The sequence below is a fragment of the Ornithodoros turicata genome, chromosome 4 (assembly GCF_037126465.1).
Source record: "Ornithodoros turicata isolate Travis chromosome 4, ASM3712646v1, whole genome shotgun sequence".
Taxonomy (NCBI): Eukaryota; Metazoa; Arthropoda; class Arachnida; order Ixodida; family Argasidae; genus Ornithodoros; species Ornithodoros turicata.
The window spans coordinates 8,168,775-8,180,822 of record NC_088204.1 but is presented as its reverse complement, the minus strand read 5'-3'; the positions used below and the strand labels follow the sequence as shown (position 1 = coordinate 8,180,822).

The 12,048-nt window shown below is 46.8% G+C and overlaps 1 protein-coding gene across 16 annotated transcripts in view; it reads left to right on the top strand.

The window, feature by feature from the left end:
• LOC135390920 (LIM domain and actin-binding protein 1-like) overlaps window positions 1-12,048 on the top strand; it is a 96,719-nt gene that overhangs the window by 71,783 nt on the left and 12,888 nt on the right. For all 16 annotated transcript variants that reach the window (XM_064620907.1, XM_064620918.1, XM_064620904.1 and 13 more), the window contains one exon: window positions 183-254. In XM_064620907.1, coding sequence (XP_064476977.1) covers window positions 183-254 — 72 coding nt within the window. The remainder of the gene's footprint in view (window positions 1-182; window positions 255-12,048) is intronic.

Sequence of the window (12,048 nt, the reverse complement as noted above, 5' to 3'; positions counted from 1 at the left end):
TGGAAGCCACACCTGTTCTAACATTAGGCGTGGATGCTTATTGGTTTGTATGCATAGCGAGTATATGCGAGTTGTGTTGGCCGTAAGACTAATACGCTTTAGATGCATCCTTGCATGTTTGTGCTAAACTTTACCTGTTCCATGCTAAGCATTAATGGAGGTCACCTTCCGTTGTTCCATAGGACGACAGAGACGTCACGAGATGATCATCCGAGAAAACGTTCCCGAAGAATTGCCACCAGACGTTGTGCGATGTGAGTAGTTGCCAACTTTGATAGCAGCCTCGTAGTGCTTGTAGCATGAAGTGCACTCTGAACAAACTGTAAGGGGGCCTAGTTGGCAAGCAACTTGGCACAAGACACTAGTAATACGGGTCCCGTATTAATAACGCCTTGTGCACATGGCCATAATGGGCCTTCGATAGTGCGACATCTTGGAGCCTTCAGCGCTGCAAGGCGAATTCTTACATAACATTCCCAGCTAAACTATACATGTAAGTAGTTGCCAACTTTGATAACAGCCTCGTAGTGCTTGTAGCATGAAGTGCACTCGGAACAAAGTGTGAGGAGGCCTACTTGGCAAGCAACTGGCACAAGACACTAGTAATACGGGACCCGTATGGGTCCCGTATTAATAACACCTTGTGCCCATGACCATAATGGGCCTTCGATAGTGTGACGTCTTGGAGCCTTCAGGCGCTGCAAGGCGAATTCTTACATAACATTCTCAGCTAAACTATACATAAAATTCTCAGCTAAACTATACATAAAATTTCCCGCAGTTGTGCCGTGAATAGCCCGTTTCAGTGCACATGCCACTCGCATACCACAACCAATATTGCATGTGTTTGACCAAGGATTTGACGAAAGACCTGAGAAGGACTCGACCGATGACCGATCAGTGCGTTTGGGAAGCATCCGATAAATTGGGGGGTTAAACTGTGTACTGGCCTGGTAAATTTTACATGATTCGTACACGAAGTTGGGCCGGACTTTGAGGCTCGCGTACATATCTCGGGATGCCTAATAGCGCAAGCATGGACAGACGAGTCTTGAGCACTCGTTATCATCTGCAGATTTCTTATGTGGCGTGTTTATTTTTAAAGCTGCTTCTGCGGAGGATGTTGCAGGTGAGGATATTTTACTCACGTTTCATACTGGGGGGGGGGGGGAATATATATTTATTAAATGGAGTTTAAGTAGGCCTGAATACTGCTGTTTCATACTGCTCTATTGCTTGCGCACACCATTTATTTTCGTTGCGCGAATATCCACTCTGTTGAATGTGTGTTGTTCGTCACTGATGAATCATCAGTGCACATGTCGCAAGGGAGCGATACGGTCACCCGCGTATTTGCCACCACGATGTAGGTACAGATGTCCTGGCCATCAAGACCTTCGCCCTCATCGTATTCACCATTCATTTGGTGTTCCTAAGTAGTAGTACTGTGTGAATATGATTTGTAACATATCGCAGTTGCCTCCATATGTTCTCAGTGTTACTACTAGTCGCTTATAAGAGTACAGAGGGCCATCCAAAAAAGTTTCAGAGTAAGACGTCTGACGAAAGTGTGTGTCATTTTACCGTATAGCGTGAAAGGTTTTGATGTGTGCAATTTGTTTCCCAGAAAAAAAAAAAAAAATCTCGCATAAACATGGCTCCGCGCGTTCACCCTTAACTCGCCACTCCGGGTATAACGAGGAGGAGGAGGTATGATGCCGCGTCACCGATGACGTTTCAGGGGGAACTTGTTCTGGTTCGCCAGTCAGTGGGAGTCAGCGCCCTCAGGGGGGGGGGGGGGGGGCTTTGTTGAAGCGCGTCCTGGGGGAGGGGAAAGGGGGAAATCCAATGTATAAACAGACGTTTTGGAGCGGCGATCGCCCCCCCCCCCCCCCCACCCCACCCACACCTCACCCACACCTACTCCCCTACCCCCCACGGATCCGCGACTGATTGCACCACGTCTCGATCACGCTGACGCATCCATTTGGTCCGCGAAGCTGCGCAATTGTACGCGTCCGCCTTTAGAACATGCAGGCTCTTTAGTTACACATGGTTTAGTTGTTTGTAGTAACAATAAATAAAGAAAGAAACAAGCAAGCAAGCATATACAATCACAACAACTATCACAATCATCTGACAAGGTATGAGCTCAGCCGCACGCTACGAACCCACGTAAATGCCGACATGGCGTATCGCTGAACTAGATCATGCCGCATATTAGCGCACTCACCAGATAACATCACACCTGTAACCAGAGATCGGCAAAATCACCCCTGCTGTGGTCGCAAGTGTGATCTTATCCGGTGAGTGCGCTTATATGCGGCATGATCGAGTTCGGCGATACGCCATGTCGACGACCTTCACGTGAGTTCGTCCTGCGGCTGAGCTCACGCCTTATCAAATGATTGTGATCGCGAGTTCCGCGTCCCGATATGCCGAGCTACGCATATAAGTCTGGTAGTTGCGCATCGTTGAAACCTTGCTCGTCAAGTCTTGTATCCAAATCAGATAATAGGTTATGCTGCTGTGACGTCACAAGCTCTCACTGGCTTTCCGAAGTAGTTTTTTTCCTGAGTTTGATTTCATTCATTTGGGCTTTGGATGTTTACGTGTTTGTGTCGTCCATGCTTGTAGCCTTTTTCACATACGCGTAGCATCCTAGCGCCTCTCCAGCGAACAACGGTCGGCGCGCGACAAAGCAAATCCACGTGGGTAGCGCAAAGGACCAAAACCGGTTCGGAGTGGGACCGACGAGCCCGCGCCTCTCGTGCGGTCTCCCCACTGGTCCACACTTGTGTCGTCGCCATACTGCTCCATCTAGAGTTGACGAAGATAACCCTCTCCGGCGCTTCAAGGTCATGCGCATGCGCGTAGGCTGTTATGAAGAAGCTCCTACACGAGATATTCCAGGGCAGCCGTTCTGTTATGTTATCGCTCGGTGTGGCAGTATGTGTTTGCTCAACTGCCTCACAAAGAATACTTTTTTACGTTTAATACGTTTTAAGATCTTGAAAATCGAGGGCAGAAATTGGGCTTTTTGTTTCATGAGCTGTAAAATCGGGCGATATCGAGTGAAGAAAAAAAAATCTCTCCTCGCATAACACTCGGACCCATTTCTAATCCACGCTCGAGTAACATGAGGAAAGAGACGCGTGTCCACACGCATGATGTGGAAAAAAGCTTCACGCGACCAGTTCGCCCTCTGTCGGTGGCGTATAGGCAGGCACCCAGTTGTTGTATTTTACGCCCTCTTGATTTCACAGACACAGTCCGATACCGATCGCCGGTTTCTCGCTCTTTTTTTTTTTTTTTTTTTCGTGTACCTGCGTTCCTTCATCTGTTACGGCCGTTCACTCTCGTTGAAAATACTAGAACAATTAAAGGTGTTCCTATATTGTCACTGACCTATAGCGCAAAATGCAACTGGGCTACTGAACTCGAGAGCCAGTTGCTGTTTTCTTCTCTTTTCTTTTCTTTTTTTTTTACTTACGCGTATTTTTTATTACTCATTTATTTATTCACTCTAAAGCGACAATCCGACCCGCAATGAAAACTACCAGCTCCCGCGGCATATAGTAGTTGTAGGATGACCGGTCTCCACGCCTCTGGACGCCTCGCCGATGACTGTCGAGACGCCTCTGGACTGCTCCTTTAATTTTTTTTAATTTTTACTTTTGTGGTAGCGCCCGCGAAGCAACTGGGGCTATGAGAACTGGCAGACGTGGACACATGGAGAGAGGACAGCTGTAAGGAGTGGGGGACAGAGGGGTTAGTGTGCGTCCTGGGCCCACTTCAGGGGGAACTGTGCCGACATTCGTCTGAAAGAGTCTTCGGAAAACCGAGGGAAAACCTCGGACAGCACAGCCGGTGACAGGATTCGAACCCGTGTCACCTCCGAGTCTCGGCGTGGAAGCCCTTTACGTTATACGTAGATACGTCCAGATAGCGGGGACACTGTGGAACGTAGGCCTGACTATTCACGCGTGAATCGCGGGGGGTAAAAAACTTACGTTTCTAACATCACGGCAACGGAATATCATCTTTGCGCATAGCAGAAGTTAAAAAAAAAAAGAAGATATATTTGACTTCAAAACGGTCGCCTCGCGCCGAAAACGCACGGTACTTACCCTTATACGTGCAAAAAAAAAAAAACAGAGAGAGAAGGAACATGAAGTGGTAGACGGACTGCGAGTGAAAGATAAAAAAAAAAAAAGTGAGTTTATTTTTTAGCGTTATCCTCCGCCTCCTCCATTTGGCTGCGAGGATGAGTTCACTGTACACGGACGATTGGCTTACTGGAGCGCAGGAAGTGAAAGAAGAAGAAAAGAAAATTCACATGGGCTGTCTTGCACATAGTCACCGTTAAATATGGAAGAACATGAAGAGTGACTCATTTAACGCGGCGGCGTAGCGGCGTGTCTCATGCATTCCGCGCGAAAGAGCTTTGAGCCCGTTTCTTTTCTTTCTTTCTTTTCTTTTCTTTTTTTTTTTTTTTGATGCCAATACGAGGGAAACTAAGCGACTGTTTCATGGAAATGAAATTCACTCGTTGCAGGTCGTGAGCTTTTGGAAGTAGACGAGCGACAATTAAATAAAGTAGTTTTGAGTTTTACGCTCCTCGTAACGTAAAAGTAAGAGGTATTCCGATAAAACTGGTGCCCTAACAAACTTGGAGATGATGGCAATTTATGTTCTGAGGCTGGAAGGGACATAGAAGGGACAAATACATACAAAGCCTCAAGTGCCTAAGAAATTAATGATGAAAGAAAGAAGGAAGTCACTGATAAGGTTATAGCCAGCTGTAGGACTCGAACCCGCATCTTCTGGATTACACATCCTCTTATCCAGAAGATGTGGGTTCGAGCCCTACAGCTGGCTATAACCTTACCAGTGACTTCCTTCTTTCTTTCATCATTAACTTGAAGAATTTTGCGGGTTTTTCTTTCGTTTTTTTTTTTCGTAATCTCCTCCCACGTTGTGCGTGATTTGTTTTTATGTGACTTACAACCAAACGTAATAAGTCAACTGATTTGTTTTATGCAAAAAAATAATAATAAAATCTGCAGCAAAGCATAGTCTCTCGCAATGACTTCCCCAGCACCACACTCACCTCTGCTGTCCTCTCTGCTTTCATGCTTAAATTTTCATGCTTTCATTTTCATGCTTTCATTTCATGCTTAAAAAAAATGAAAATCCTGGGTAAATTCCTTGTCTCTAGGCCGGACACCAGAGAGGTCACTGTTCGAACGTCCTGACAAGCTCCGACAGACGGCAAACGCGCTTCTGTTCTTTTTTCTTTCTTTCTTTTTTTTCACGCCGAAACCGACACCAAAGCATGGTGTCGCCTACAGTTGCTGTACTGTCGCCGAAGTGCTAACTCCCGAGAATAACGGGGGCGACCAGTTGACCCTTGCACCCGCTTGTCTCCGTTAGAACGGCGTTAACAGTTCATGCTCCAGTGACAGAGTCATTAAGCAAAACAATCTTCGCTGCTGGAATGTGACCGGCGAGGCTTCTTTAGAGTAGCATCGTGTGAGGGTCGGTCATCTCTTGCAGCAACTAGAGCATGGCCCTCCAGACTAGGCTTGCGTTGCGCTGGATGATGTTTTCAAGGTTACGTATAGAGACGAGGCTCCTCTGAGAATTCGTCTCGCCTTCAAAGGATTGAGAGGGTCTTTCCTCTGCTGCTCCGACTTAGCTTTGATATACCAATTAATTTGGAGTCTGCTGTCTGGAATGCGACCGCTGTTCTGGGCGATGCTAGTGCATCCGTCGGGGTTATGGCCGGCCGTGGGCATTAAAATTTTGGATTTCACTCTTCAAACTTCTTCTGTTACTACAAACTGGAACAATTTACAACCCAGGGAAGGCCATCTCAGGCACTGAAGTAGAACATTGTAATATAGCCTACTCTTATTACATTTAATATGAAAATAACATTTATCGAAAGTTAATATAACAAACAAATAGTAAATAAAAGTAAAATAATACTGGTGGTTAAATACAGAAACGGTAATATATATACATACAGTATATACCACTCCTACACATGCACTCCGTAAGTGTAGTACATGAGGCGCCTGATAACGGAGGAGAGAACAACCTTGATTAAAGGGCGGAAGCTTTAACCATGAGCGTGGATGACGTCATGGGACAGGGTCAAGTAGCTACAAGATTGGTTATCACAGCCTCCCAAAGCGCTCAGAGTAACATTATCGTAACACAATTATCTTCCTTTTATGAATTCAGTGTCGGTACGGTTTTCAAAATCAGATATATGAAGCTTATCTTTTCGAGACTTTGTATGGCTCCCTGTCGTGCAAAACCTGTTTTTCTTTCTTTTACATCAGAGAGTGTTTTCAAATTTCCCGCCTACAGTCGATGAAAGCTTTTCCCTTCCCCCAACCGTTCGTCTGCATTCACTCGATTCACTCTTTCTCGCTGTCGGCTTCCCCTTGTACGGTCAAATGTAACAGGCCCATTTCCTGTCTGGCGTACGCGACGATAGACTCGCTCCCGCAACGGAGAGAAAATCCCCCGCTTGCATTCACATCGCGGTCGGCGACTCGTCTCTCAGCAACCGTTTGTGTCTGCGTGCTACCGCTCGGAACTCGTCTGTCAACGCGCCATGGATCCCAACGATGGCTTGGACGGGCGCTTGGATATTACACGCGAGGACGCGAATGACGAGAAGACAGTCGTCGAATCCGAGCCATTTGACAGACCAGTCGATGTCAAGACAGACGGCATTGAAACTGCCAGCGAGAATGCAGACGACAACCAAACTCCCCTTGCGAACAATGCAGACGACACTGAGGCTGCGGTTGTTCGGAGCGCAGACGACGATGAGACTGTCATTGCTGATGATGACATTCGACCTATCATCGTTGACACTGTAGCAACAAGTTCGAGAAACGTCGAAACGGACGTTGATACCAGAGAACAGGACGACGTCGTGGTAGCAGACGAAATTATAAAGACAGACGACATCGACCCTGTGTCGGCTGATGCTGTTGGCGCGGAGGCGGTTCGAAGAATCGGCGAAGAGACGACGGAGGTTCAGACCGGTTCGAGTGAGTCTTTTGGGTTTTTACTTAATGTAGACATTCTATTTTTATAGAACACAGACTCACCCACGCTGCGAACGTTACCGGCCGCCCGCTTTGAATTTGAATGAGCTAGGGACAAAGGGTTGTTGATCACGCCCCTTGCCACGTGCGTTGTGTTTCGATTCCACAGTATTGCAGGCACTATTCCTCGTTTCAAGGCGCGGTCTGAGCAGACGTGGAACAGAATCTGGTTTACGTCCTGCGACTCCGATTGGAAGGAACCCTCGATATGCGTGGCCCAGAAAGATAAAGCACATTTCCCGGCTGACCGGGATGTGTGAAAGTTTCCTGCGATGAAGTCGCCCTAAAACCGATGTTGGTTAGAAATACGCAAATCAGATGTGTATCTTTTATCGTCCCCCCCACCCCCCTCGGCTGGTAGATTTCTTACAGATAACACACTCGTAACAGTTCGAAACAGTGACAGCTTCTGACAGTGGTCACGCGATTTACAGCTACGCCAGTCCATTGTTCAGGCCATCTCCCCCCCCCCCCCCCCCCACTTATTTGCATAATTGTCCATATGTTGGTATATTTGCTTTATGCTGCGACCCCTCGTTGCGAACATAATGAGATTGTTCTATATCTGAAACTGTCTCGTGTCAGTTCACTGGCGTGATTGCAGTGTGGTCACGGCGAGCCCCCTATAATATCTCGCGCACGGGTATACGGTTGGTTGCTTTCGCACCTATCCATACACGTCACCTGAGAATTGCACTGAGTCACGTATTACGTAACCTAGTAAGGAAAGGACCGCGTCGAATCCCTCGCATTTTGAATTATGTGCCCATGACGATACATGTGGGAAGTAGCCCCTGTTTTTCTTTGTATACATACCGCACGGCAACAGCATCTGTATCTTTCCGGTCCGTCTGTCAGATATCTACGGGCTATGTTGCCAACGGTTACTTTTTTTCTTTTTTTCAACGGTAGCACGAAGAAACAGTAAAAATTTGACAATATTTTGCAGCAAGGTTTGCGCCCGGGTTTCATCTCAGGGGGGTGAATTCCATGAAGTTTCTTGTACGTTTTTTCTTTTGTTTGTTTGTTTTTTCAGGGGGGGGGGTGAGGGAGGCGTGTTGTAAGATCTTTGGGGGGGGAATCTGTTTTGCAGTGATGACTATATCTATAATCTGTCAGCATCAGGCCTTGCTTGAAGGGTTCAGGAGCTAACAAGCCCGTATGACCGCTTTAATAGGAATCAGGCCTGTATATTTGTGCATTCCAACTAGGTGGCCAGGAACCGCTGGTTTTCCCTGGGTTATCCGAAAACTTTCCAGTCGAATGTCGGCACAGTTCCCCCTGAAGTCGGCCCAGGACGCATATTAACCCCCGTCCCCCACTCTTTCCTGCTGTCCTTTCTCCGTCTGTACGTCGCACATAGCCACAGTTGTGTCGCTGCGCTAACATTGAACAAAAAAAAAAGTCAAGGTGTGTCAGGTGTTGACATTGTCGAGGCTTTGTTGCCAAACAGGTGCACTACGAAGTTCGTTCATTGTGCATTGCCGACAGCGGGTGGCCTTGAAACGTACTTGTGCGAAGAACAGTTTTTGTGCCAAAAAAAAAAAAAACAAATGCGCACAATCTGGAACAGCAGGTGATTACCGAGAAACACATTCCGCAGTATTGATCAGCTACTGATTATTATTTCGGTAACGACCTGGAACCAGGCATTCCGAAAGTGCATCGAGGCTACAAAAGATGCAGCTGCAGTGTATAATACAAAGTTATACCACTGGAAGGATTTATCGGCTAAAAGACGCGTATACACGAATGTTATGGTTGACGAAGTATACTGCAAGATTCTTGGAATTTCGTGGGAAGGGATGTGACACCAGTGTGTGCCGACTTCTCGCGGTTTTTTTTTTTTTTTGACTTCCTGGGAGTATAAAAAAAAAATACTTTTGTCCTCTCCTTTTTTGGGTAGGACACAGGGCATGCGTTCCCCAGAACTGAGGGCAAAACTTGCCCCATATGTATGCATCCAACCGCGTTTTGTAACTGGAAAGGAAGTTCTGGTTGTTCCGCAACGCACGAAAGGGAAAAAAAGAATCCGGGAAGCATGTGGCATCCGAGGCGCGGCCGGTTGGCGTGAATCACGGCGATAAGTAGTCAAGGCCGAGGAAATGCCGCTGTAAACCCTTGTACGGCTGCCTTTTTCGCAGTTCTGCCGCATTTGCGCACTCCGTTTACTCGCCTGCGTGCTGTCACGCCCTTTCAACCACAGGCGGAACGCTGTGTAGATGTATGGCGCAGGTACGAAAGTATTCATACAGAATACGTGTGCCGGTATGCCATCATGCAGGGTACGCAGAAATGCAGTTAAATGGCCTCGGGAAATTGACAGATGGATGCTATGCCAAATGATAAAATCTCTAAAACCTGCGCTAAAAACACTAAGAACAACACAGGACGGACGCACTGCACTTTCAACAGATGTTTAATAATCCATCGCCTTACTCAACACTTAAGCGCCACGTCGCTCCACTCAAGCACACGTGTTTAGCTCGTGTTTTCGAGAAATGCGTGTATCTTATCAGAGTAAAATACTGAAGATGAACTTACACAATTGTCAGCAAGCAACCTGATCTGCCTCGCTTCCTCAAACAGTAACGCTAACCTACCCCTACATTTCCTGAAAATCTGAGTTTTCTGATACATGGCTGCACAATTATTACATGTCTTTAAATGTTCTACTAAAGGACTGTTTTCTGCATTCTGATGCTGCGCCAGTAAGGTCAAATCAAATCAAAAAATCAAATCTGCATTCTAATGCTATGCCGTTGGTCCGATGTCAATGTAACTCGGCAAATAACATAATTAAGGAATTGGTGAACTTGAGATTCCTAAGTGTTCCCGTATCTCAGATCATCTCTGAAGGATTCGTGGAAGAGCCCAAAAGTCGAATTCCTGTTTGTGTAGATTGATGAGGCAAATAATAAGCTCAGAATGACGTCGTACGTGGATTGCTTCCATTTTGGGTTGTGAAAGACTAATTGGCTACTGCATGTACCAAGTCTCGTTGCATCATCGGGCACACCAAAGTCTAGCTATATTTGGGGCAGTAATCTCACCATTGGAGCGAGTACTGCCGTCCGGCTCTCACGTTAATTGGTTGTCAATGCTGGTACGTCTTCTAAGGGCAAGGTGCACACTATTTTGTGGGTGAACAACCACAAATGAACCTGCGTCTCGGACTCTAACTAAATTTTTGTTTGCAACCTGGCAACACGCCAGGAATCTGTCGGAATAACCGGATGCTTTTTGTGGTAGCCCTCATTTTTGTCAAGTGCGATTTGATGCGGGTTCAGTTGAATAGACGTTTTATTCCTTCTTCCTATCTAGCTGTTAACAGTACTGTACTCGGCGACCACTTTGGGGCCTGTTACGCGCTTGTGTATTCGATGACAAAGGCAGGTGCGGAAGTCGAATTTGGCGTCAGTGAACTCTCGACAGGAACCATTAAAATTTCGATATCCAGGGTTGCTTTCACGTTTCGTTAATCTCTCTCCGGAAATGGCCTGGAGCGTAGACCGACTGTGTGTTCGCGATTATCCGAGGAAGTGTCGACGCCACCTAGATACACAAGGTCCGCTTATGATTGCAGCTCACTTGGAACCTGCAGACCCGAATATTTAGACAAAAAGGTGCAACACGCTTTCTAGAAAATCAGTTTTTTTAAAAAAAGATTGGGGCCGTTTTGCGCTTTATTTTAAATATTTCTCATTTAGTACGCGGGGACGTTCAATCACAACTCGCAGACGACGGTGGTTCGTCTCCATGGTTACGGCAGCTGAAAGCACGTTTGTGATTGGCTACCGCCGTTGAAAACACGATCCTGATTGGCTAACTCTCAATTGTTACGTCACGTCGACGAGTAAGCAGTCTTGGAGGTGTGTGTTCGAACAACACGGACAAGTGTCCGATGACTCAGCCGAAATCCAAAGTGAAATTTGACTCCTGTTTATTCCTTATTCTCGAGTATGAAATCTGAGCGGGGGGGGGGGGGGGAAGCCGACATTCCAGCGCGCTGTGGAGGAGTGTTTATCTGGCGTGCAGGTGTGTAAATCCTCGCGCGTGACTCACAGTCCGAGTATTTTCTCCGCGTTGCCATGACACGCTTTCTCGTATCATAGGGCACGTCAAGTTCCATTCGCGGACGCCGTCACGAAATCAAAGATCGAATTAAAGTGATCACGAAGCGAGACGTTGCTCATCACCCGAGGACGCCGCCGGAATAAATTGCGCGCAGGAATTGTCAGTCTTTCGGTTGACTGAAGCATGCCGTGACGTTCGCAATGGGAAAACAGCTTTCATGGTTGTCGGTTGGCTTATGCTCGCCTCAGAGTACGATATTGTTACCGAGGGCGCAAGACACGCGCTAGAGACGTGCCGTCATGTACTAAGTCATTCCTTTCCACAACAGATGTTGCCTACCGTGCAGACACAATAACGTACTTTGAAATGAAAGGGCGAACGCTTCTATTCTGTAGACGTTGTCTAAACTGAAGCAAAAAGAAAGCTAGTATAGGAGAAATGAGGGAGGGATTAAAATGGGAGTCTCTTGTCTCTCGCCGGAGAATACTGCGACTGAAGTTTTTATGAAGTTTCCAGGCGGAACGATCACGTGTACAAAATTTGAGTACTTTGCCAGCACAAGTACGTTTTCAAATGTTTTTATTTTGTAAAATATACTGAACAGCGGAATGACCTGTCGGGAGCACAAACGTGCATAGACATTGTAGAATAACCTCTCTAATCCTCCTGGTGTACGCCTTCGGGCGGTGTAGCGGAGTAATAAATGAGGAGATATTTGTCACTTGAAAGTTCACGATGACTCGAAGAAATTTTTACTCCTCCGCCGCGGTTATGGACAGGATAGTGGGCGCATTCAGTTACGATATCGAGCGCAGTTTTGACAAACTGGTTGCAAACG